The 21,135-nt window shown below is 41.0% G+C and overlaps 1 protein-coding gene across 1 annotated transcript in view; it reads right to left on the reverse strand.

The window, feature by feature from the left end:
* VSIG1 (V-set and immunoglobulin domain containing 1) overlaps window positions 1–21,135 on the reverse strand; it is a gene marked incomplete at both ends in the record, with an annotated part of 33,917 nt that overhangs the window by 8,774 nt on the left and 4,008 nt on the right. The window contains 2 exons of the mRNA XM_081223007.1: window positions 2,438–2,636; window positions 10,796–10,956. Of these exons, the coding sequence (XP_081079133.1) occupies window positions 2,438–2,636; window positions 10,796–10,956 (360 nt within the window). The remainder of the gene's footprint in view (window positions 1–2,437; window positions 2,637–10,795; window positions 10,957–21,135) is intronic.

Here is a 21,135-nt window from a genome sequence, read left to right on the forward strand (position 1 = left end):
ACCACCTGGGCCTTTGCACATTGCTGTTTCCTTCACCTAAATCGTGCCCTGCCACCTCAGCCCCTCTTCTGCCTGACACGCTCTTGCACATCCTTCAACGTTCAATGCAGAAGTCACTTTCTCCAGGAAGCCTTCTCCAGTTCCCCCTGCACGGCTTTATGCCCTTTCCCCTGTGATCTCCCAGCTCTCCTCTCCTCCCTCCACTGTAAGCTTATGTTATCTATCTGCCTCCCCCACTAGACTTTGAAGTTTAGGAGGGCTGGGAGCTGAACTTTTACATCTTTCCATCTCCATTGCCTACCATAGTAACTGAACATGTGTTCAGGGTTTGCCAAATGAATTTATGCATGACTGAGTGAATGCATGGGATCTACGTCTACCACTGGGTTATGAAAAGTCTCCGAAAGACGCATTGCTAGGAAGAGCAATATTTAAGGAAATATCAATACCTCTCTCTTCAGTTGGTCTCCCTTACACACTTGCCCCTACCATGCCCCACCCCTCAGTCAGGGCAAGCAGAACAGGCACTCATGTGCAATAGAATTTGAGAACTGCAAACAGCCTCTGCAATGTTTAGAGGAAATTATCAGTCTCAAAATTTCCAGAAAGCATAAATTGGTGGAATGCCTTTGTTCTTAGCCTAATTGATAAAAATAGGATTTTGAGCGTTCCCAAACAAAGAAATCCACAGAGCCTTCTGTCTCTTATCTTACCTGGATACTGGATGCTTAAGGAAAAGTCATGACACAGTCATTGCAAGAACAACTGACCATAAGACTCATGGGAAAAAACAATTTAGAGAGGAAATGACCCTCAACTTCTTATGGAAGTTGATTGGGGACTCTCTGAACTTTAAGTTTAAGAATATTAACCACCCTAACTTTACCTCAGGGCTATTTCCAAGCTCAGAGAAAAACAGGCTTGGCTTCTTTAGGTTGTTTCTGGTCAGAAGGACAACCCAGAGCCAGGGAGTAACAGAAAACCCTTAGAGGACTAATCCCGTAAGTTCTATGAACACTGAACCTCCAGCATATCATTTGATTCTCATAATGATAATACGACAGGGCAGTAATTTCAACCCCATCTCAAAATGGCCAGAGAAAGGTGGGCTGACTTGTCTGAGGCCACTGAGTAGCAGAGTAAGAGCTAGAACCTAGGTCTTCTGACTCCCAGCCTGATGAGCTAGCATCTATTCCACACTGGAACATCAACTCTCCCAGGAAAGGGCTTGTGTATACTTCTCTCGTCATCCCCTTTACCCCAAAGCCTAGCACAGGGTACAGCAAAATAAAAACATGACGGGGTTATCCCGTTCCTAGAAATCAGCTCTTGATTACCTTTCCTTCTTTTCCAGGTGGGTAGATGCAGTAGCAAACCTCACAGTAAATAGTTGGTTCTTTTTAGGCATCACCTGGGCAGCAAGCTCAGACAGTTCTGGGCAGTCCTCCTGGGGTGTGCACCTTGTTACCAATTGTGGCTTTTCAAAGCTACTCAATTATCAAGTCACTGGTTTGATCTAGTTCCTCCTTTCCGGTGATGGATGTACACAGCTCAAGAGCAGCAACGGCTAGATAAGCTCCATTTGGGTTACTTAGAAGTGGGAGAGCCCTTAGCTCAACTGGTTAGTTGGTGAAGGTTGACAGCCCTTTCATCCCTCCCTTCAGTACATCTGAAGGCCTGCAGACAGGACCTGCTAGGCATACAGACATGGACAAAACTCCCATTGTCCTCTCAGACAGAGATTGGAAGGATCCCTAAGAATCACCAAGATTGTGAACTTCCCCAAGAGCAGAAACCATGCCTCCATCCTGGCTCCTGGCACAAAGCGGGCACTCAATAAATGCTGCATAAATTAACCACTCCAAGTTCATTTAAGAGCAGATATGACTTGCCCCATGTCACATACTGAATATTTGTGTATAAATAAATTAATTCTCGACTCTTTCTTTTTTCCAAATAGCATTAGTATTTTAGAGAGGGATCCATCTGCCTTTATTCCACAGAATGATTTAATGGTGGGAATTGTGGCTGGCTTTGGAGAGGTAACAAATTGACAGTTGTTTCCCCCAGGTCAGACTGGCCCTAATTGGAGGTTCCCTCTGAAAGAGTTGCTAGTGATCATATAGTGGGACTGTACATTTTCCCATCTGTTCTCATCACATCCTTCAGAGATAGGGATCCAGGAAGTGGTCATCTATTGCTATCTGTCATGTTGGCAGCTCTTTTGGTTGGACAATTGTTTCAACATGTTTTATGAGTGATTTCTCAGTGTTACTCTGTGGGTTGGGTTTGTGGTGTGTCTTTATTTTCCCGATAATAAAAGGAGCAGGGAGGATATTTACCCTGGGACTTAATTGGTACCAATAACTCACTGCCCTAGCTCATTCAATTCCTAAGTTGCTCCAAGAAGAGAAAAAGCAGAAAAAATTGTCCATACCTAACACACTGACGTTGAGGGTGCCTTGATTTTCGCCGGAAAGGTCAGGAGGGTTGTTAACATCGCAGACGTAGATGCCACTATCTTCTAGTTGCATATGCGATATAGTGATGGATGCGTTACCTGGAGCATCGGACCCTACAATGCGATCTTTAAATTTCCCGATGGCTGTAGCTTGTCCACCTCCAAAATAGTAAATCTAGGACAGAAAATGACAGAAATGAGAACTGGATAGTGTCATGGGCTAGGATAAGCTACGTGGAAGTTCCCCCTATCCAATGTTACCTACTTTGACATTGAATGAAAAATGAAGCAGTATCCCCCTCCCCCTGCCCCCCGTAAGGAACAGGTCCCTGTGGCAAAAGTTTCTCAGCTCAGTGGGACACTTTAGCTTTCTCACAGCACTGCACAGCCACGACCTCATTTGTGCTCAAAGCAGCTCTGTGATGTCATCAGGGCAGGAAGATATGCATATCTTATAGACAGTAGGCAGCTGGAGCTGACAGGATTCAACTCCTAAGCTTTAGGCTAACAGATCAAGATGCTCACCTGATGAGTCTACTTGGAGGAAACTCATTACTATAGGACACAAACGTCCGATGGGAAAACCAAAACCATCGTCTTTCCTACTTGATAAACATTTTTGATTTCGGTTTACTTTACCCAGTGGGATTATCTAGAATATCTGATTTCCCTAAAAGAATATTCACGATCCTTACATGCATATTCCTTTGGGTAAGCAAAACTGAGTTCATCCTGTTTGCTAGAAGAATAACATTTCAGAACAGAGAGGCTCCTGAGAAGCCATCTGGCCCCATCACTTCATAGTGGTGGTGCGAGGATGAAGCAAAGTAACTTAGCCAAGGGCCTAGGAAGTGCTTGGTCAACGGTAGTTACTACCTTTCTCCCCACATGGCAGGAGGCAGAACTGGAATTATTACTGCTTTTAGACAAATAAGGGCACTCAAACACAGAGATTAAACGACTCACCCAAAGCCATAAAGATTTATTTATTATTATTATTATTTACTAGATTTAAGAAAGATCTTGATTATAGTCCCATCTCTGTTAAAGAATATGGATATTCAGATCATAATGCTAACTGTGGAAGCAGCATGGTGTGATGGAAAGAGGCCTGGTCTAGGAGTAAGAAAACCTGGGTTTTATTTATTTATTTTTAACATCTTTATTGGAGTATAATTGCTTTACAGTGGTGTGTTAGTTTCTGCTTTATAACAAAGTGAATCAGCTATATGTATACATATATCCCCATATCCCCTCCCTCTTGTGTCTCCCTCCCACCCTCCCTATCCCTCCCCTCTAGGTGGTCACAAAGCTCCAAGCTGATCTCCCTGTGCTATGTGGCTGCTTCCCACTAGCTATTTTACATTTGGTAGTGTATATAAGTCCATGCCACTCGCTCACTTCGTCCCAGCTCACCCTTCCCCCTCCCCGTGTCCTCAAGTCCATTCTCTACATCTGCGTCTTTATGTCTTTACCCCTGTCCTGCCCCTAGGTTTTTTAGAACGATTTTTTTTTTAGATTCCATATATATATATGTGTTAGCATACGGTATTTGTTTTTCTCTTTCTGACTCACTTCACTCTGTAGGACAGACCCTAGGTCCATCCACCTCACTACAAATAACTCAATTTCATTTTGTCTTATGGCTGAGCAATATTCCATTATATATATGTGCCACATCTTCTTTATCCATTCTTCTGTTGATGGACACTTAGGTTGCTTCCATAAGACCGAGGTTTTAGCCATGCTGGACCTCTGACTGTGACATGGGGGAAGTAGCCTCTCCTCATGTCTACATGGCAACCTACTTTGCAATAAGAAACAAAGTTATTTAATCTCTCCAAACTTTAGTTTCTACATCTGAATGAAGAACCAGAGTAGTGTTCTCTAAAGTATGATATGTACTCCCTAAGCATAAGCCGACAAGTTGATTTTAGGTGGCAAGAAATTGAAAACTTTAAAAATGTAATGTGTATTAGAGACATAGCTATCACATCAAATCTGTGACTTCATGGATATTATTACTTACAGTGAAACTAAGGCAGACATTTTTAAGACTTTTAAAAACCAAGTCAGGGAGTGCCCTGGTGGTCCAGTGGTTAGGACTCAACACTTTCACTACCGGACCCAGGTTCAGTCTCTGGTCAGGGAACTAAGATCCCATGAGCTGCGTGGTGCAGCCAAAAAAAAAAAACAAAAAAAAAACCAAAACCAAGTCAATAGAGAAAACAACATTATATAGTTACTAGTGTTGGTAATACACAAATATGACACAAATCATGAAGATGAGACATGAATGACTAAACTTTGGGAATCACTGAACTAGGTGATCCCTGAGGTCCCTTCATAATACACAAAGTCTATTTACACTCTTTGCTCGTTTCATATAAATGTGTATAATTCCAGTGATTGTTTTTTATTATTCAATAAACTGGGATTGCCCTAGTCCAATGGCAATTACTATTTCATAAAATCTACTAGAAGAGACTTATGGTTCATTTAATTCACTCTCCTCACTTTACAGAAGAGACTGAAGCCCAAAGAGGTTAAAAAAAGACACACAAAGTTAACAGTTAGACCAGGTCAAGAAGGTAGTTCTAATTCCTTGTCCAGTGCTTTTTACATTAACATGCTAATGAGAGGGAAGGCAATCAGTAAACCAAAAGATATTGTCTAGATAAATTCAAATGTATTCTCCCTCAGGTAGAAAGCCAATATACTTTTAAACTAACGCAGAAATGGAGATTCTGATGGAAAATTCAAAGAAAAGAGTATATTTAAGGAGAAAACAACTTGTCTCTCTCCTCCGGTTCTCTAACATCAACTAGCTTTCTTTTCTGCCTTAAATGAACCATTTATAATTCAATTCGTGCATTCATGCCTACTGAAATCACAAACTTTTGCCCCAGAGGGGTCTTGTTTGACTTACAAACTGGAAAGCCAGTGTTACCTAAGGTATTCAAGTAGGCCGGGAGGAAGTTCAACTTGTCAAAGGTCTATTACCTTCATGTGAGTTGACATCCAAGATATCCGGCTTTCCATTTCACTAGCCAGCGCTGGCCTTATTTACTTTCTAATTAACAATTTGCGGTCCTGTGGACTCTTACCTGGAATGCAGCCTGTGTTCTATCAAGGAAGCCCTTTACAATTTAGACATCTGGCCACTTCCCCTGCTCCTAGGAGGACTGAGGGTAGGTCGGCCTGTTTTATGTTGAAGCCTGATGACATCACAAGGAGATACATCAGTCCTGCCTATGGCCCACAGTAAGTCCCAGAGGATCTAGCTGAAAGGACTTTATATCTGCAGAAAGCAGGGGGTCAAGAGAATGTGTTTTAGGTCAGGACTAGGACGTGAAAAGAAGCCACATTGTAAAAGTCTCACAGTCGGCCGGGAATCAATGAGAAAATAAGTCATGAGGCCCTGGACTTGTAACTTCCTGACAAAAAGGACCTTCACCGGGCTTCCCTGGTGGCGCAGTGGTTGAGAGTCCGCCTGACGATGCAGGGGACACGGGTTCGTGCCCCGGTCCGGGAAGATCCCACATGCCTCAGAGTGGCTGGGCCCGTGAGCCATGGCCGCTGAGCCTGCGCGTCTGGAGCCTGTGCTCCGCAATGCGAGAGGCCACAACAGTGAGAGGCCCGCGTACCGCAAAAAAAAAAAAAAAACTTGGTCTCTTTGGGGCTTCCCTGGTGGCACAGTGGTTGAGAGTCCGCCTGCTGATGCAGGGGACATGGGTTCGTGCCCTGGTCCAGGAAGATGCCACATGCCACGGAGTGGCTGGGCCCGTGAGCCATGGCCGCTGAGCCTGCGCGTCCGGAGCCTGTGCTCCACAACGGGAGAAGCCACAACAGTGAGAGGCCCGCGTATCAGAAAAAAAAAAAAAAAAAAGGACCTTCACCAACCCTTCTATCCTTGCTCCTCGCAGTGTAGCCTAATATATCCTGCCCTCGCACAAATAATACTGGAGGTATCTGGGAGAGAAATGGAGGTAAGGAGGTGTAACATGGAGACCTAAAAGGGAAAGGCCTTGGCCTCAGGGTGCTGTGTGAAAAGGAAAGTCCCCAGGGCCAGTCAGCAGCCAGACACACAGATGGAGGGGCTTTCTGTTAGGGGAAGTCCACACTGTCACACTGTCCTTGTAAAGAGAAACAAAATGAAATGCTTTCCTGAAGCCACTTATCTAATCACACAGGAAGGGCTGAAACTTGGTTCGATTTTCCACAGAAGAATAACCCTTTTAGAAATCAAAGCTGAACGGTGGCCAAATCCCGGCCCATGATCCTGTGAGTCTTGTACACTTTTCAAAGAAAGTATATTGTCAATTTAGAGATCAAAGCAATTGAGGTCCACGAAAAGCCATGGAAGTTCAACAGGCCGCATCCTTTGTGGGTGGTGATTTGGGGGCTGGCAAGTCAGCTTTAAGAAAACCCATGCAAGTGTTCCCTTAAGTGGTGCTTGTTCATTCTTTTGCCCACTTGCCCTTTGTGGCTGTGTTCATGACAGACTGCCCCACTTTCCCCCCAAGGTCCTCTCTGCCTGCCCCTTGGTGATGTTAGAGGCTGACATGTGGAGACATAATAGCACATTAGTTATAAGAGCCCCTTAGAGATAACTTAGCTCATGGTTGCTAAAGTTGAAGAGCCTTCAGGAACCAGCTGGATATTGGACGTATGGGAAATGGCTGGGAGGGGCCTGTGGGTAGTGGTAAGATCATGGAGGGCAGTGGGAACTGTGGTGAACTGGAGAGCCAAGACAAACAAGGCTTTCAAACTGTGGAAACGAACAAAATACTGGGCTGGCCAACCAACATGCATCCACTGGCCAAATCAGGCCCAGAGGCTGCCAGTTTGCAACCTCTGATTCATCCTCCTCTATTACAGAAAAGGACACTGAGGCCCCAGTAGAGCAAGTGATCTTCCCAAGATCATACAATTTGTAGTCAGACCTAGAATCCAGACCTCCCGATTCCCGCTGAATACCTTAACACAACACTCATAGCCCTGCCTTAGACGAGGAAGATGACTCCCAGGCAACCTTCCCCTCTTGGGGCCATCCCATCCACTACTCCAACCCAACCCTTCTCCTGCCAGTTGCTGCTATTCATTGGCATGATGCTTCCCATGCCAAGTGGGTTCACCGCATGAGGCCTTCGACGGCTGCCAGCTGCAATGACAGCCTTTCTCTTCCTACTGTGCCAAGTTCCTATTCACAGGAGGCCACGCAGCTGGGAGCCAGATTTGTCCAAAAAGATTTCTTTCCCCTCAGCTTTGTGGCACTGCTCTGTAACTAGAAGCTGGAGTATAAACAAGAAGGGTTGAAAGAATTCAGTCTGCTTTCTGTTTGAGTCTGAGTTGGAGTTAATAAATGCCTTTAGCCTCCAGAGCTGCTTTGTGGGTACATTTTGGAAATGAGGAGGGCATGGAAGTCCACAGCACACCACCCATTCTTTCCCTTCCAGCTTCTTGCTTTCCTGCACTGTTCATAAAGGCGCTAGCCATGGGAGGTGAGGAGTGTAGAGTGGCAATGGTCTCAAGCCCAGAATTTTCTCTAGACTGCATAGGGGGGCTGGGATTGCACGTGGAAGGAATATAACACCAAAAGGAAGGCTTCCCTCCCTCCAAACCACTCCCTTCCCAGCCTGCCATTTGCCTGAGACACCCGCCAACCAAACTGCTTCTTTGAAGCATGAAAGGATTCTGCTTAAATTATTTTCTTTGGGATAGAACAAAGTGAACGATCACCAGTCCTTAACACCTTAGCATTACATTAATTTATCAGATTTAACAAGAATAGACACCTGAGGGAATGGGACACAGAATAGATAAACTTTGATGGGAAGGGGTGGTGGGAAGAGAAGAACTTGGAGTGTTTCTCAGTGGGAACCACACTGGCATTTGGGGCAGACAATTCTTTCCTGTGTGGGTCTCTCCTACATATTGCAAGACATTAAGCCTCTCTAGTCACCACCCACTAAATGCCGGTAGTGACTCCCATTTATAACACTTAAACCAATACTCCTCTCATTTTCAAATGCCCCTGAGAAGATGAAGCACCCTCACCCCACCAACATCTGAAAAGCATTTGATATAATGCTATCTGCAGAGGCCAAGTTGGAAGGATCTGAGCAGCCATGGAATATAAAGGTACTAGGTTCTAGAAAGAAGTTGTCCACATTATATGTGTGTTAGAAAGACGAGGACGGCACAGGGTTTCTTCCACCGTGGCTCTTCTAGAAGAGTAAGTGTTGTTTGAGAGACTCATGCTAAGTAGGGTCAATGCCTGTTCTGTTCATGGGCAGGTAAAGTCTCTGTACTTTTACCAGTGACTAGCTGGATGGAAGAAGAGGCCATTCATGTGATCAGAGGGGAACCAAAACTTCTATGCTAGCCTGCCTGTTCTGGGGCCTAGAGGCTTCAGCTGTGACTCCCTGCTGAGAGACTGACTATCTGAATCTGTCCATGTCTTCTGAGAGGAGGGCTTCTCTAAGAGAAGGACCATGCTAATGAATACCCTGGCTCCTGGTCAGAAGACTTATGGCATACTTCCATATCCTCCATTCACAAAGGAACCACATGGAGGGGATAATCAGTAAGAGATGATATTCTCTCCTGGGTACTGAGAAATACTAGGTCTTGGAGTCAACTACTCCTTTAACACAATGATCTTGGGGGAGGAAAAGAAGATGAACTTATGACAAGAGTTGACCACTGCCCGGCTCAAGGCAGCCACAGTTCCCAAAGCCTTTCGGAGGAAGCTGAAAGGAATTCCAGACATGAGCATGAGAAGGCAAACTCAAGACTGTCCCAGCTTTGCCAGGGGCTTGTGCTGATCTGAATTGTTACCAAACTCAGACCCTCTCATCCCACTCCTAAAAGCTGGTACCATTGTCCTAGAGACCCCAAACAATGAAGGGGTCCAGTACAGGTGTTCTTGCCTGACAGATCCAACTACATCTTTCCCAAGCATCTCTTGCATGCACCATTTTTAGACACTGACTGACTGCCTTTTCCTTCATACCCTCACTACCGAGGCATGGGCTGTGCTGTGTTTGATCAGAAGTGGGTGGATCTGAGAACTGAATGCTAGATGGTGTACTGCCCATGTAGAAGAATATTACTATTCTACCATATTTTGAAGAGAGGCACAGAGTGATTCAGATATTTGTCTAAGGTAACCAGTACTGAGCAAAATTGTTGAACTTTCACTAGAGGGTGGCATTGTTAGTCTCCTCTTGAACGATGTTTCCTGCTAAACAAATGCTCAGGACCTTTGGTAAAGACAAAAGACCAAAAGACCAGTGATGGCTGAAGAGACACTGGCCCTCCTTCTTCTCCACGTCTGCCCTTGGGCCTCCTCCGCTCAACTTGCCTCTCCCTCTGTCTTTCTATAATCAGAACCCTTGCTTTCCTTCAAGGCCCAACTCCACTATATCCAAACCACACTGATTTGCCTCTTCTCTGAACTCCTTGTTTTGGATCATACATCCTTTTGAAAATCTGATGAAAGCTACAGACATTTTCCCTCAAGGGATATGTGTTGGCACACATGCTTGCACACTCACATGCATGAGTGCATGCACATGCGTACACATGCATACACGTGCACACACACATACATACTTTTGAGTATACAATTTTAGTCCCTGGACTAATTTAAAGAAGGCATTACCCTTAAGGCCAGATGAAAAAATTCTGGGAATAGGCAGCTTGCAAGTAGAATCATCCTCCTCCTTTGACTTTCACCCACCCTCCTCCAGCAACCTCTTCCCCAGACCCTAGCCTCCCCTCCTGTCCCTTATCCTCTAGCCTCCAGATGCCTTTTATTACCCAAGGTTCATTACTACTTTGCCCTTATCCACCCACCTGGAGAGTCTCATTCCATCAGGACTCAGTCTGTCACAATGAGCTAGCTCACTTGACAGGCAGAGCCCAGACATTAAGTTTGACAGAGATTTGCAGATCAACTAGGACATATATTTGAACTGGGGTTTTCTGGAAATAATAGGGAGAGATTTGGGGGATGGGAGAAGCCCTTTCAGAACTACTGCTCATTTCACCTGTGAGAAAGACCCTTCCTGTCTACTCTAGAATACATGATATACTTGATGTTGACCTACACAGAATTAAGATAACAGGCTGTAACTGAATATGAGGAGAGGACAAAAGCCAAGTCACTTAGATGATAATCTTCCCTAAACAGCTATCTTCAAACCCCTTGTATCTGAGGTTCTGCTCCTGTTGCCACTGGCTTACCATTCCTTCTTCTCACACTGACCCCAACAGTTTATGTCAGAACTACCAAAGGAGAGGAGTTTAGGGGGAAGAAGTCCTTACAGAAACTGGCTGTGACTCCTTATGGAAGAATGTCCACTGGATGGAAAGCTTGTCCAGTGAGACCACAGTGGTGGTGTAGGTGCAGATGAGAGTGACATCAGATCCAACAGTCACATTCACAAAACCATCTGGGATGGTCACTTGCACTCCACGAACTGGACCTGAAAAGATAATCATAAAAAAACGATGGTACACACTCACATTCTGATGACATTTTTTTTTTCATTACAAAACACTTTCAATGACATCTTATTTGAGGAATCCAAGGTAAGGAGAATGTAGAATGAACCATATAGGAAAGTCGAGCAAGCAACTGGCATCGGGTAGGGGAGTTTCTAACAAATTACAATATGAAGATGTTCAACTCCTATGTGATGGTGAGGTAATAACACTGAACTGGGAATTTCTTCTGTGTAAGGATGGCCTGACAAAGAGGTTCTTAAAGTGTTGTCCAAGGACCCAAAAAGTCCATGAGTCTGGAGAACAACCAATTCAGTTTGCCCAGGGCTGATGAGGTTCTGTAGATATGGCACTTTCAGTTTTAAAACCAGGTGAGTTTCAGGCAAGCTATACTGGTTTTGTCAGGACTTTCAGTGCTTAAACCAGGAAAGTCCCAGTAAAACTAGATGAGTTGGTCATCCTAGCCCTGAGACCATTTTGGAGAGGCTACAAGATCAAAATAATGTTCATAATAATACTAAGTTGTTATTTGTTCACTCTCATCTTCTCATGAGTGTACAATGGAGTGTTCCAGCAGTTACATGACAAGTAATGATATTCATCTAGTGGCTAATGGAATGCATGTTTGTGTATTTTTGTGTTTAAATTTCTTTTAGTTTTACTTCCTAATACAATAAATAGAAATAGAAATAACCTACATGGCAAAAGTCTTTTGGGCCCTCAACAATATTTAATTGGAAATTTTATTGGGATAATAGTATATTCACACGCAATTCTAAGAAATAAGATGGAGATCCCATGTACACTTTACTCAGCACCCGCGTGGTAGCTTATTTTGTAAAACTACTGTGTAATATCACAACCAGGACACTGATATTGATACAGTCCACTGATTTTATTCATCTCAGGTTTCTCCAGTTTTACTTGTAATACTGTGTGTGTATGCATTTAATTCTACACAATTTTATCACATGTGTAGGTTTGTGTATCCACAACCACAGTCAAGATACTGAACAGTCCACCACCACAAAGATCCCTCATATTTCCCTTCCATAATCACACTCACCTCCCTCCTGTACCCCATCCCTGATCCTAAGCATTGGCAACCACTAATCTGTCTTCCATTTATTTCTAAAATTTTGTCATTTCATAAATGTTACATAAATGGAAGCATGGTAACCTTTTTGCTGATTAGCTTTTTTTCACTCAGCATAATTACCTAGGAATTCATCCAAGTTGTTGTGTGTATCAGTAGTTCATTGCCTTTTATTGCTTAGTAACATTCAGTGGTATGTATGTACCATGACTTGTTTAACCATTTACCCATTTAGGGGCATCTGGGTTGTTTCTAGTTTTTAGCAATTGAATAAAACTCCAACAAACAGGTTGGTATCAGGTTAATACCAGCCTCATGTACAGATTTTTGTATGAGGATAAATTCCCATGTCTCTGGGATAAATTCCCAAGAGTGCAATTGCTGGGTTAGATGGTAGTTACATGTTTAGTTTTATTAAAAGTAAAAGCAAAAAACAGCCACACTGTTTTCCAAAGTGTATGAGTGGTTCAGCCTCTCCACATCCTCATCAGCATTTGGTGTTGTCACTATTTTCTAATTTAGCCATTCTAATAGGTGCGTAGTAATATATTATTGTGGTTTTATATTATTGTGGTTTTAATTTGCATTTTTATATTATCATGGTTTTAATTTGCATTTCCCTAATGCAAATTAATGATGCTAAATAACTTTTCCTGTGATTATTTGCCATTTGTATATCTTCCTCAGCAAAATGTCTTTCATGTCTTTTGCCCATTTTCTGATTGCTTAAGTTTTTACTGTTGAATTTTGAGAGTTCTCTATACAACCTAGATGCCAGTCTTTTGTTGGGTAGAGCGAACTTTATTTCTTCCTTTCCTATCTGTATGTCTTTAATTAATTTTTACTGCCTTATTACAGCAGCTATAACTTCCAGTATTTTATTGAATAAGAGAGTTGAGAAAGTAGACATCCTTGCCTTGTTCCCAGTCTTAGGGGAAAAGCATTCAGTATTTCGCCATTAAATACAATGTTAGCTGTAGGATATTTGTAGATGTTCTTTATCAAGTTAAGGGAATTCTCCTGCCATGGGTTGAATTGGGGCCCCCAAAAGGATACGAACAAGTGCTAATCCCTGGTGCCTGTGAATGTGATCTTACTTGGAAACAGGGTCTTTGCAATGTAATTAATGATGACATAGATCACCCTGGATTTAAGATGGGGCCTAAACCTAATGACTGCTGTCATTATAAGAACAAGGACAGTGAGATTTGTCACACAGATACATAGAAGGAAAGGCCATGTGAAGATGGAGTCAGAAATTGGAGTGATGCATATACAAGCCAAGGAGCACCAAGAATTGCTAGCAGCCAGCTAGGAGAAAGGCGTGGCACGGATTCTCCAGAATCAATTCTGCCAGCACTTTGACTTTGGAATTTTGGCCTCCAGAACTGTGAGAGAATAAATTTGTCTGTTTTAAGCCACCCATTTTATGGCAATTTGTTGCAGCAGCTTTTGGAAACTAACACATCGTCTATTCCTAACATGCTAAGAGGTTTTGGGTTTTTTGTTTTGTTTTTTTTTGTTTATTTTCTTTCATGAATGGGTGTTGGATTTTGTCAGGTACTTTTTTTTTTTTTTTTTTTTTTTTGGTGGTACGCAGGCCTTTCACTGTTGTGGCCTCTCCCGTTGCGGAGCACAGGCTCCAGACGTGCAGGCTCAGCGGCCATGGCTCACGGGCCCAGCCGCTCCACGGCATGTGGGATCCTCCCAGACCGGGGCACGAACCCGTGTCCCCTGAATTGGCAGGCGGACTCTCAACCACTGCGCCACCAGGGAAGCCCATGTCAGGTACTTTTTCTGTATCAATTGATATACTCTTTTTTTTTTTAAGTTAGCCTGTTGATATGAGAGATTACACTGAATGTTTTTGAATATTGAACCAGCCTTGCATACCTTAAATAAATCCCACTTAGGTAGAATTCCTTTTAAACACCGTGGGATTCAATTTGCTAGTGTTTTCTTGAGGGATTTTGAGTTTAAGTTCATGAGAGATATTGGTCTGTAGTTTTCTATTTTTGTACTGTCTTTGTCTGGTTTTGGTATCAGGTTAATACCAGCCTCAAAAATGAGTCTGAAATGTTCCCTCCTCTTCTATTTTTTGGAAAAGATTGTGTAAAATTGTTGTTAATTATTTTTTAAACATTTGGTAGAATTATCCAGTGAAAGTGTCTAGGCCTGGCAATTTCGTTTTCAGGAAGTTTTTGAATTACGAATTCAATCTCTTTAATGATTATAGGGATATTCAGCTTATACATTTTATATTGGGTGAGTTTTAGTAGTTTGTTGTTTTTGAGGAGTTGATCCATTTCTTCTAAGAAGTCGTCAAATATATGAATGTAAAATTGTTCATAGTATTCCCTTCTTATATCTTTAATGACTGCAAGATATAGAGTGATATCCCATATTTCACTTCTGATATTGATGATTCGTGTCTTATCTTTTTATTTTTACCAGTCTTGCTAGAGGTTTATCAATTGTTTTCAAAGAACCAGATTTGCATTTCATTTAATTTTCTCTATAGTTTTCCTATTTAATTTCCATTGATTTCAACTCTTGATTACTTCCTTCCTTCTGCTTGTTTGGGTTTATTTTGTTCTTCTTTTACTAGTTCCTTGATGTCGGAACTTCAGTTAGTGACTTGAGACTTTTCTTCATTTCAAATGTAATCATTTAGTGTTATAAATTTCTCTCTCAGCACTGCTTTAGCTGCATGTTACATTTGTCTATATGTTATATTTTCATTTTCATTCAGTTCTATATATATTTTTAAAATTTCCTTTAAGACTTTCTCTTTGATCCACAGATTATTTAGAAGTGTGTTGTGTAATTTTCAAGTATTTAGAGACTTTCCTGTTGTCTTTCTGTTCTTGGTTTCTAGTTTGATTCCATTGTGCTTAGAGAACAGACTGTATAATTTAAAATGTTTTAAAGTTGTTGAGGTCTGTTATATGGCCATGCCTATGGTCTATTTTGGTAAGTGTTCTGTGGTGCTTGGAGGAAAAAAAGTGCATTCTGCTGTTTTGGGGTAGAGTGTTCTATACAAAGAGATGCACTTTTAAAACACTATGAATACTCACCAAGATAGACCAGACTCTGGGCCATAAAACAAACCTTAACAAATTTAAAAGAAGTCACACAGTGTCTGCTCTCAGACCACAATGAAAATAAAGTAGAAATCAATAACAAAAAAATTACTGAAAAGTCCCCAAACACATGGAGATTAAACAACACACTTCAAAATAACACATGGGTCAAAGAAGAAAACTCAGGAGAAATTTTAAAATATTTTTAGCTAGATGAAAATGAAAATACAACTTACCAAAATTTGTGGTATGCAGCCAAAGCAGTGCTTAGAGGGAAATTTACAACACTGAATGTGAAAGCTCTAAAATCAATCATCTAAACTTGTTCCTTAGGAAACTAGAAAAAGAAGAGTAATAAACAATAAGGTCCTACTGTACAGCACAGAGAACTATATTCAGTATCCTGTGATAAATCATAATGGAAAAGAATATATATATGCATGACTGAATCACTTTGCTACACAGCAGAAATTAATACAATATTGTAAATCAACTATACTTTCATAAATTTTTTTAAAGAAAAGAAATAATGAAAATTAGAGGAGAAATCAATGAAATTGAAAACAGGAAATCAATAGAGAAAACCAATGAAACCAAAACTGATTATTCGAAAAGATAAAGAAAATTGTTAAGGCTCTAGCCAGGCTAACTAAGAAAAAAATACATAGGACACAAATTACTAATAAAAGAGGGGCCATCACTGCAGGTACCATGGACATTAAAAGGATAATAAAGGAATGCTAGGAACAAATCTATGCCCACAAATTTGAAAACTTAGATGAAATGGACCAATTCCTTGAAAGACACAATCTGCCAAAACTCACACAAAAAGTAGACAATCCGAACAGGCCTATATCTATTCTATAGCTCTTAAAGAAATTGAATCAATAATTAATAACGTTCCCAAACAGAAAGCACCAGGCTCAGATGGGTTCACTGGTGAATTCTACCAAATATTTAAGGAAGAAACTGTACAAATTGTCTACAATCTCTTTCAGAAAACAGAACAAAGGGAATGTTTCCTAACTCATCCTAAGATGCCAACCTCACCCTAATACTAAAACCAGAAAAAGACATTACAAGAAAACTATAGGACAATATCTCTCATGAACATAGATGCAAAAATCCTCAACAAAATATTAGCAAATCAAATCCAACAATGAATAAAAGGAATTCTACACCAAGAACAAGTGTGGTTTACCCCAAGTATGCAAGGCTGGTTCAACACTTGAAAATTGATTAATGTAACTCATCATGGCAATAGGCTAAAGAAAAAAAATCACATGATCATATCAATTTATTCAGAGAAAGCATTTGACAAAATCCAACATGCATTCATGATAAAAATTCTCAATAAACTAGGAACAGAGAACTTCTTCAACTTGATGAAGAACATTTACAAAAACCCTACAGCTAACATCATACTTAATGGTGAAAAACTAGAAGCTTTCCTACTAAGGTCAGAAACAAGGCAAGGATATCCCCTTTCATCACTCCTTTTCAACCTCATACTGGAAGTCCTAGCTAATGCAATAAGACACAAAAAGGGAATAAAATGTATACAGATTGTGAAGGAAATGAGAGATGACATGACTGCCTATGTAGAAAATCCAGAAGAATCAGCAAAAATCTCCTGGAACTAATAAATGATTATAGAAAATTTTCGGGATACAAGGTTAATGTACAAAACCTTATCGCTTTCCTATCTATAAACGGGACTCTACTCAGTATTCTGAGATAACTTATATGGGAAAATAATCTTAAAAAGAATGAATATATGTATATGTATAACTGAATCACTTTGCTGTACACCTGAAACTAACACAATTTTGTAAATCAACTATACTATAATAAAATTAAAATTTAAAAAACACAATACAATTTACATTAGCACCCCCAGAAATGAAATACTTCAGTGTAAGTCTAACAAAATATGTACAAGATCTGTATGAGGAAAACTAAAAAATTCTGATGAAAAAAATCAGACAAGAATTAATAAATGGAGAGATATTCCATGTTTAAGGAAGACTCAACATTTCCGAGATGTCAGTTCTTCCCAGCTTAATCTATGGACTCAATGTAATCCCAGTCAAAATACCAGCAAGTTATTATGTGGATAGCAACAAAGTTATTCCAAAGTTTATATGGCAAGGCAAAAGATCCAGAATAACCAAGACACATACTGAAGGAGAAAAACAAAGTTGGAGGACTGACACTAACCAACTTAAAGACTTCCTGTAAAGCTATGGTAATCAAGACTGTGTAATACTGGTGAAAGAACAGACAAATAGATCAATGGAACAGAATAGAGAGGCCAGAAGTAGACCCACATAAATATAGTCAACTGATCTTTGACAAAGGAGCAAAGGCAATACAATGGAGGAAAGAAAATCTTCTCAACAAATGGTGCTGGAACAACTGGATTTCCATGTGCCAAAAAAAAAAAAAAAGAATCTAGACATAGAACTTACACATTTCACAAAAATTATCTCAAAATGGATCACAGATCTAAATGTAAAAAGCAAAGCTATAAAACTCCTACAACATAACATAAGAGAAAATCTAGATGACCTTGGGTTTGATGATGACACCAAAAGCATGATCCATGAAAGAAAAAATTGATAAGCTGAATTTCATTAAAATTAAAACTGCTCTGTGAAAGACACTGTCAAGAGAATGAAAAGACAAGCCACAGACTAGAAGAAACTATTTACAGAAGACAAAGATAATAAAGGACCATTATCCAAAATATACAAAGAACTCTTAAGACTCAATAATAAGAAAACAAACAACCAGATTAAAAAATGGCAAAGACCTTAAAGAGACATCTCACCAAAGGTGCTATATAGATGGCAAATGAGCATATGAAAATATGCTCCACATTTTATGTCATCAGGGAAATGCAAATTAAAACAACACTACTGGGGGACTTCCCTGGTGGTCCAGTGGTTAAGACTCCGCACTTCTAATGGAGGGGGCACAGGTTCGATCCCTGGTCGGGGAAATAAGATTCCACATGCTGCATGGCGCAGCCACAATTTTTTTAATTAAAAAAAAAATTCACAACACTGACACACTGAATGCCGATGAGGATGTGGAGCACCAGCAACATTTGTTGCTGGTGGGAATGTAAAATGGTACAGGCATTTTGAGACAGTTTGGTGGTTTCTTACAAAACTAAACATACTCTTACCATACTATCCAGCAATTGTGTTCCTTGATATTTAACCAAAGAAGTTGAAGACTTTTGTCTACACAAAAATCTGCACACAGGTTTATAGCAGCTTTATTTATAACTGCCAAAACTTAGAAGCAACCAAGATGTCCTTCAGTAAGTGAATGGATTCATAAACTGTGGTACATCCAGACACTGACAATATTATTCAGTGCTAAAAAGAAATGAGCTATCAAGCCATGAAAAGGCATGGAGGAACCTTAAATGCATATTCCTAAGTGAAAGAAGCCAATTTGGAAAGGCTACACACTGTATGATTCCAACTATATGACATTGTGGAAAAGGAAAAATTATGCAGACAGTAAAAAGATGAGTGGTTGACAGGGGTTGGTGTAGAGGAAGACATCAATAAGTGGAGCACAGAAGGTTTTTAGGGAAGTGAAAATACTCTGTACAATAATATAATGGTAGATACATGTGATTATACATTTGTCAAAACCTACAGGCATTTTGTCTGTTATGCTAGAAAACTCCTACTTAAATCTTTTATTTTAGCAGACAGTCACTTTTGTTTTGTTTTATGTTTTGCACACAGGTCTTGGCCTACTTTTGCATATTTCTAATGCCAGTTTAATTTTTGTGGTGTTGTTTTGGTCTATTTGGTTATCTGGGGTCACCAGGGCTTCTATTTATCCCTGACCCTGTTGCCTGAGCACGTGGAAGCATTTCCCTAGGTCAGGTTTCTGCGTAACTCTCAGTGGGAGACAGGTATAGCAGGACACTCCTATTGGAACCCCCAGCTGCCCTGGTGTCTCTCTGTGGGGAAGGAGAGACAAAGAGCCTTCTAGAACCAGATACTTTCTGTGGTTTCATTCCTCTTGTCTGTTCCACCCTCCCTCCTCAGTATCGCTAGGTGAAAGTAGGGAGTCTCAGGCCCAGTGAGGAAGGAGATTGCTTCTTTTGTCTACTATCATTGGTGGGTCTCCTGATGACTGCCCCTTGCCAGTGGTGTTGAGCTCATCTGATGTTAGAGGGACTCCCTGTGGGCTGTTATGTTAGGATCAAGAAATGCCAGGACTGGGGCCACTTCCTCCTTTGGGTAAAGAGGCATAAGATACCCTGCCTCTCTGTAGTTCCCAGGGTCTAAGCCAGTTTGCTTTCTTTTTACTGTCTTTCAGAGTTCTCCCTTGGTTGTCTCTTGCATTATTTCCAGGGAGTGTTTATACTTGTGCTTAGCAGGGAGAAGCAAGGAGACACAGATCTATGTCATTTTGTCCAAACCAGAAATCTCCCTCAAGATTTAAGATTGTAAAAGGGGCCTAAGAGAACTATTGGCCTTAGAAAAGGATCTGCTTCCCATACGATTTGGAGGAATACCAAAGAGCTCCCTACCCCAAAATCCAGCCTACCACTGTCCTTGAAATCCTTAGTACTATGTAAACATTTTCCCAAGGGATGTTATAGGGGACAATACTTTGGGTAACACTATAGAGGCATTGGCTCATCGTAATAACTGGTTATTATCCATTGCGAACTCAGAGTATAGAAGCTTTCCAGGATGGAACATAAGACTGTCAGGCAGGTATTAGAAAAGGTCAAGTTTAAGAGGTGCTCCCTATGCTGCAGGGGGGCTAGAGTGGGAACGCTAGCTGCCTTCCAGGTTGGGACAGGATGAGGATACAAAGATGGTGGGAAGATCAGAGGAAATAGTACAGAAAGACAAATTCCTGGCCCCCTTCCCAAAGACGACTTTAATTTTATTTTTTCTTAATGACAGTGGTCAGGCAAAAGGAACTCAGGGAATTAACAAACATTTTGAAAATTTTAAAGAAAAAGCAAACAATTGTACTGATTACCCCTGGTTTCCTGGATTCAATAGCCATGTTCTTTGTCACAGCCAGGCCATCTGGTCCAGCTGCTTCTCTGTCAGAGTTGGCTGTTTACATGGCAACCAATGTCTTGATGAATTGAGAGAAGTGTTTTAGGGTAGACACCAGTGCAGCACCTTCTAACTCCATGCAGTTTTCCCTTTCCCAATGTTCTCCTCCATATGTGTTCCTGGTTCCCATAATGCCTATCCCAAAAACAAAATTGGCCTGCAGAAATCAGCTACATTTTCTGATGGAAAGTTCACTGGAGAAAGCTAAGTGACTCTCTCCTGCCCTCAGAATCCCATCTAATTTCTCCTGGAAGTTAGCCAAATCCATCTGTGGCTATGCCCAAATAGTGACTTCCAAATGTCTTTAAAGCATCCAAAATTAAAGGGATAGAATGGGGATTTGGTGGCCATTAAAGTTCCCATAAACTTTCCCCTAAAAAGGGGACTTTGAAGATATTATTTGGCCATCATTTCTGTCCTCTAGTTTATGTCCCAGTATCTATTATGGGATTGGCTAATGGTAATAATTTGTGATAGGTAAGGCAAAAAAAGAACAAAAACAAGAAACAAACCAAAAAAGCCTTTAAGGGCTACCCTCGACAAAGGTGCCTGAAGGCAGAGTAAACACAATTCTCACACAAGGTAAGCCATGGAAGAAGCCTTGATGCCTATCAGCTAATATATGTTGAGCACCTATTTTCTACCACAAACAGTGCTAACACTGGGGAAATACCAATGAACAAGACAGACACAATCTCTGCCTGCCATGTCAATGCATGAGGAACCATTAATAGTACAGACCAGAATGGAGGCAAATGAATATCAAGGATGTGGGATTTTCAAGATACTTTTAATAGAAGACATATAAATATGTAAATTGAGATCTGTAAAAGCTCAACAATATCACCTCGGAATAAGTATGGTAAC

The sequence above is a fragment of the Mesoplodon bidens genome (assembly GCF_964165515.1).
Source record: "Mesoplodon bidens genome assembly, chromosome: X".
Taxonomy (NCBI): Eukaryota; Metazoa; Chordata; class Mammalia; order Artiodactyla; family Ziphiidae; genus Mesoplodon; species Mesoplodon bidens.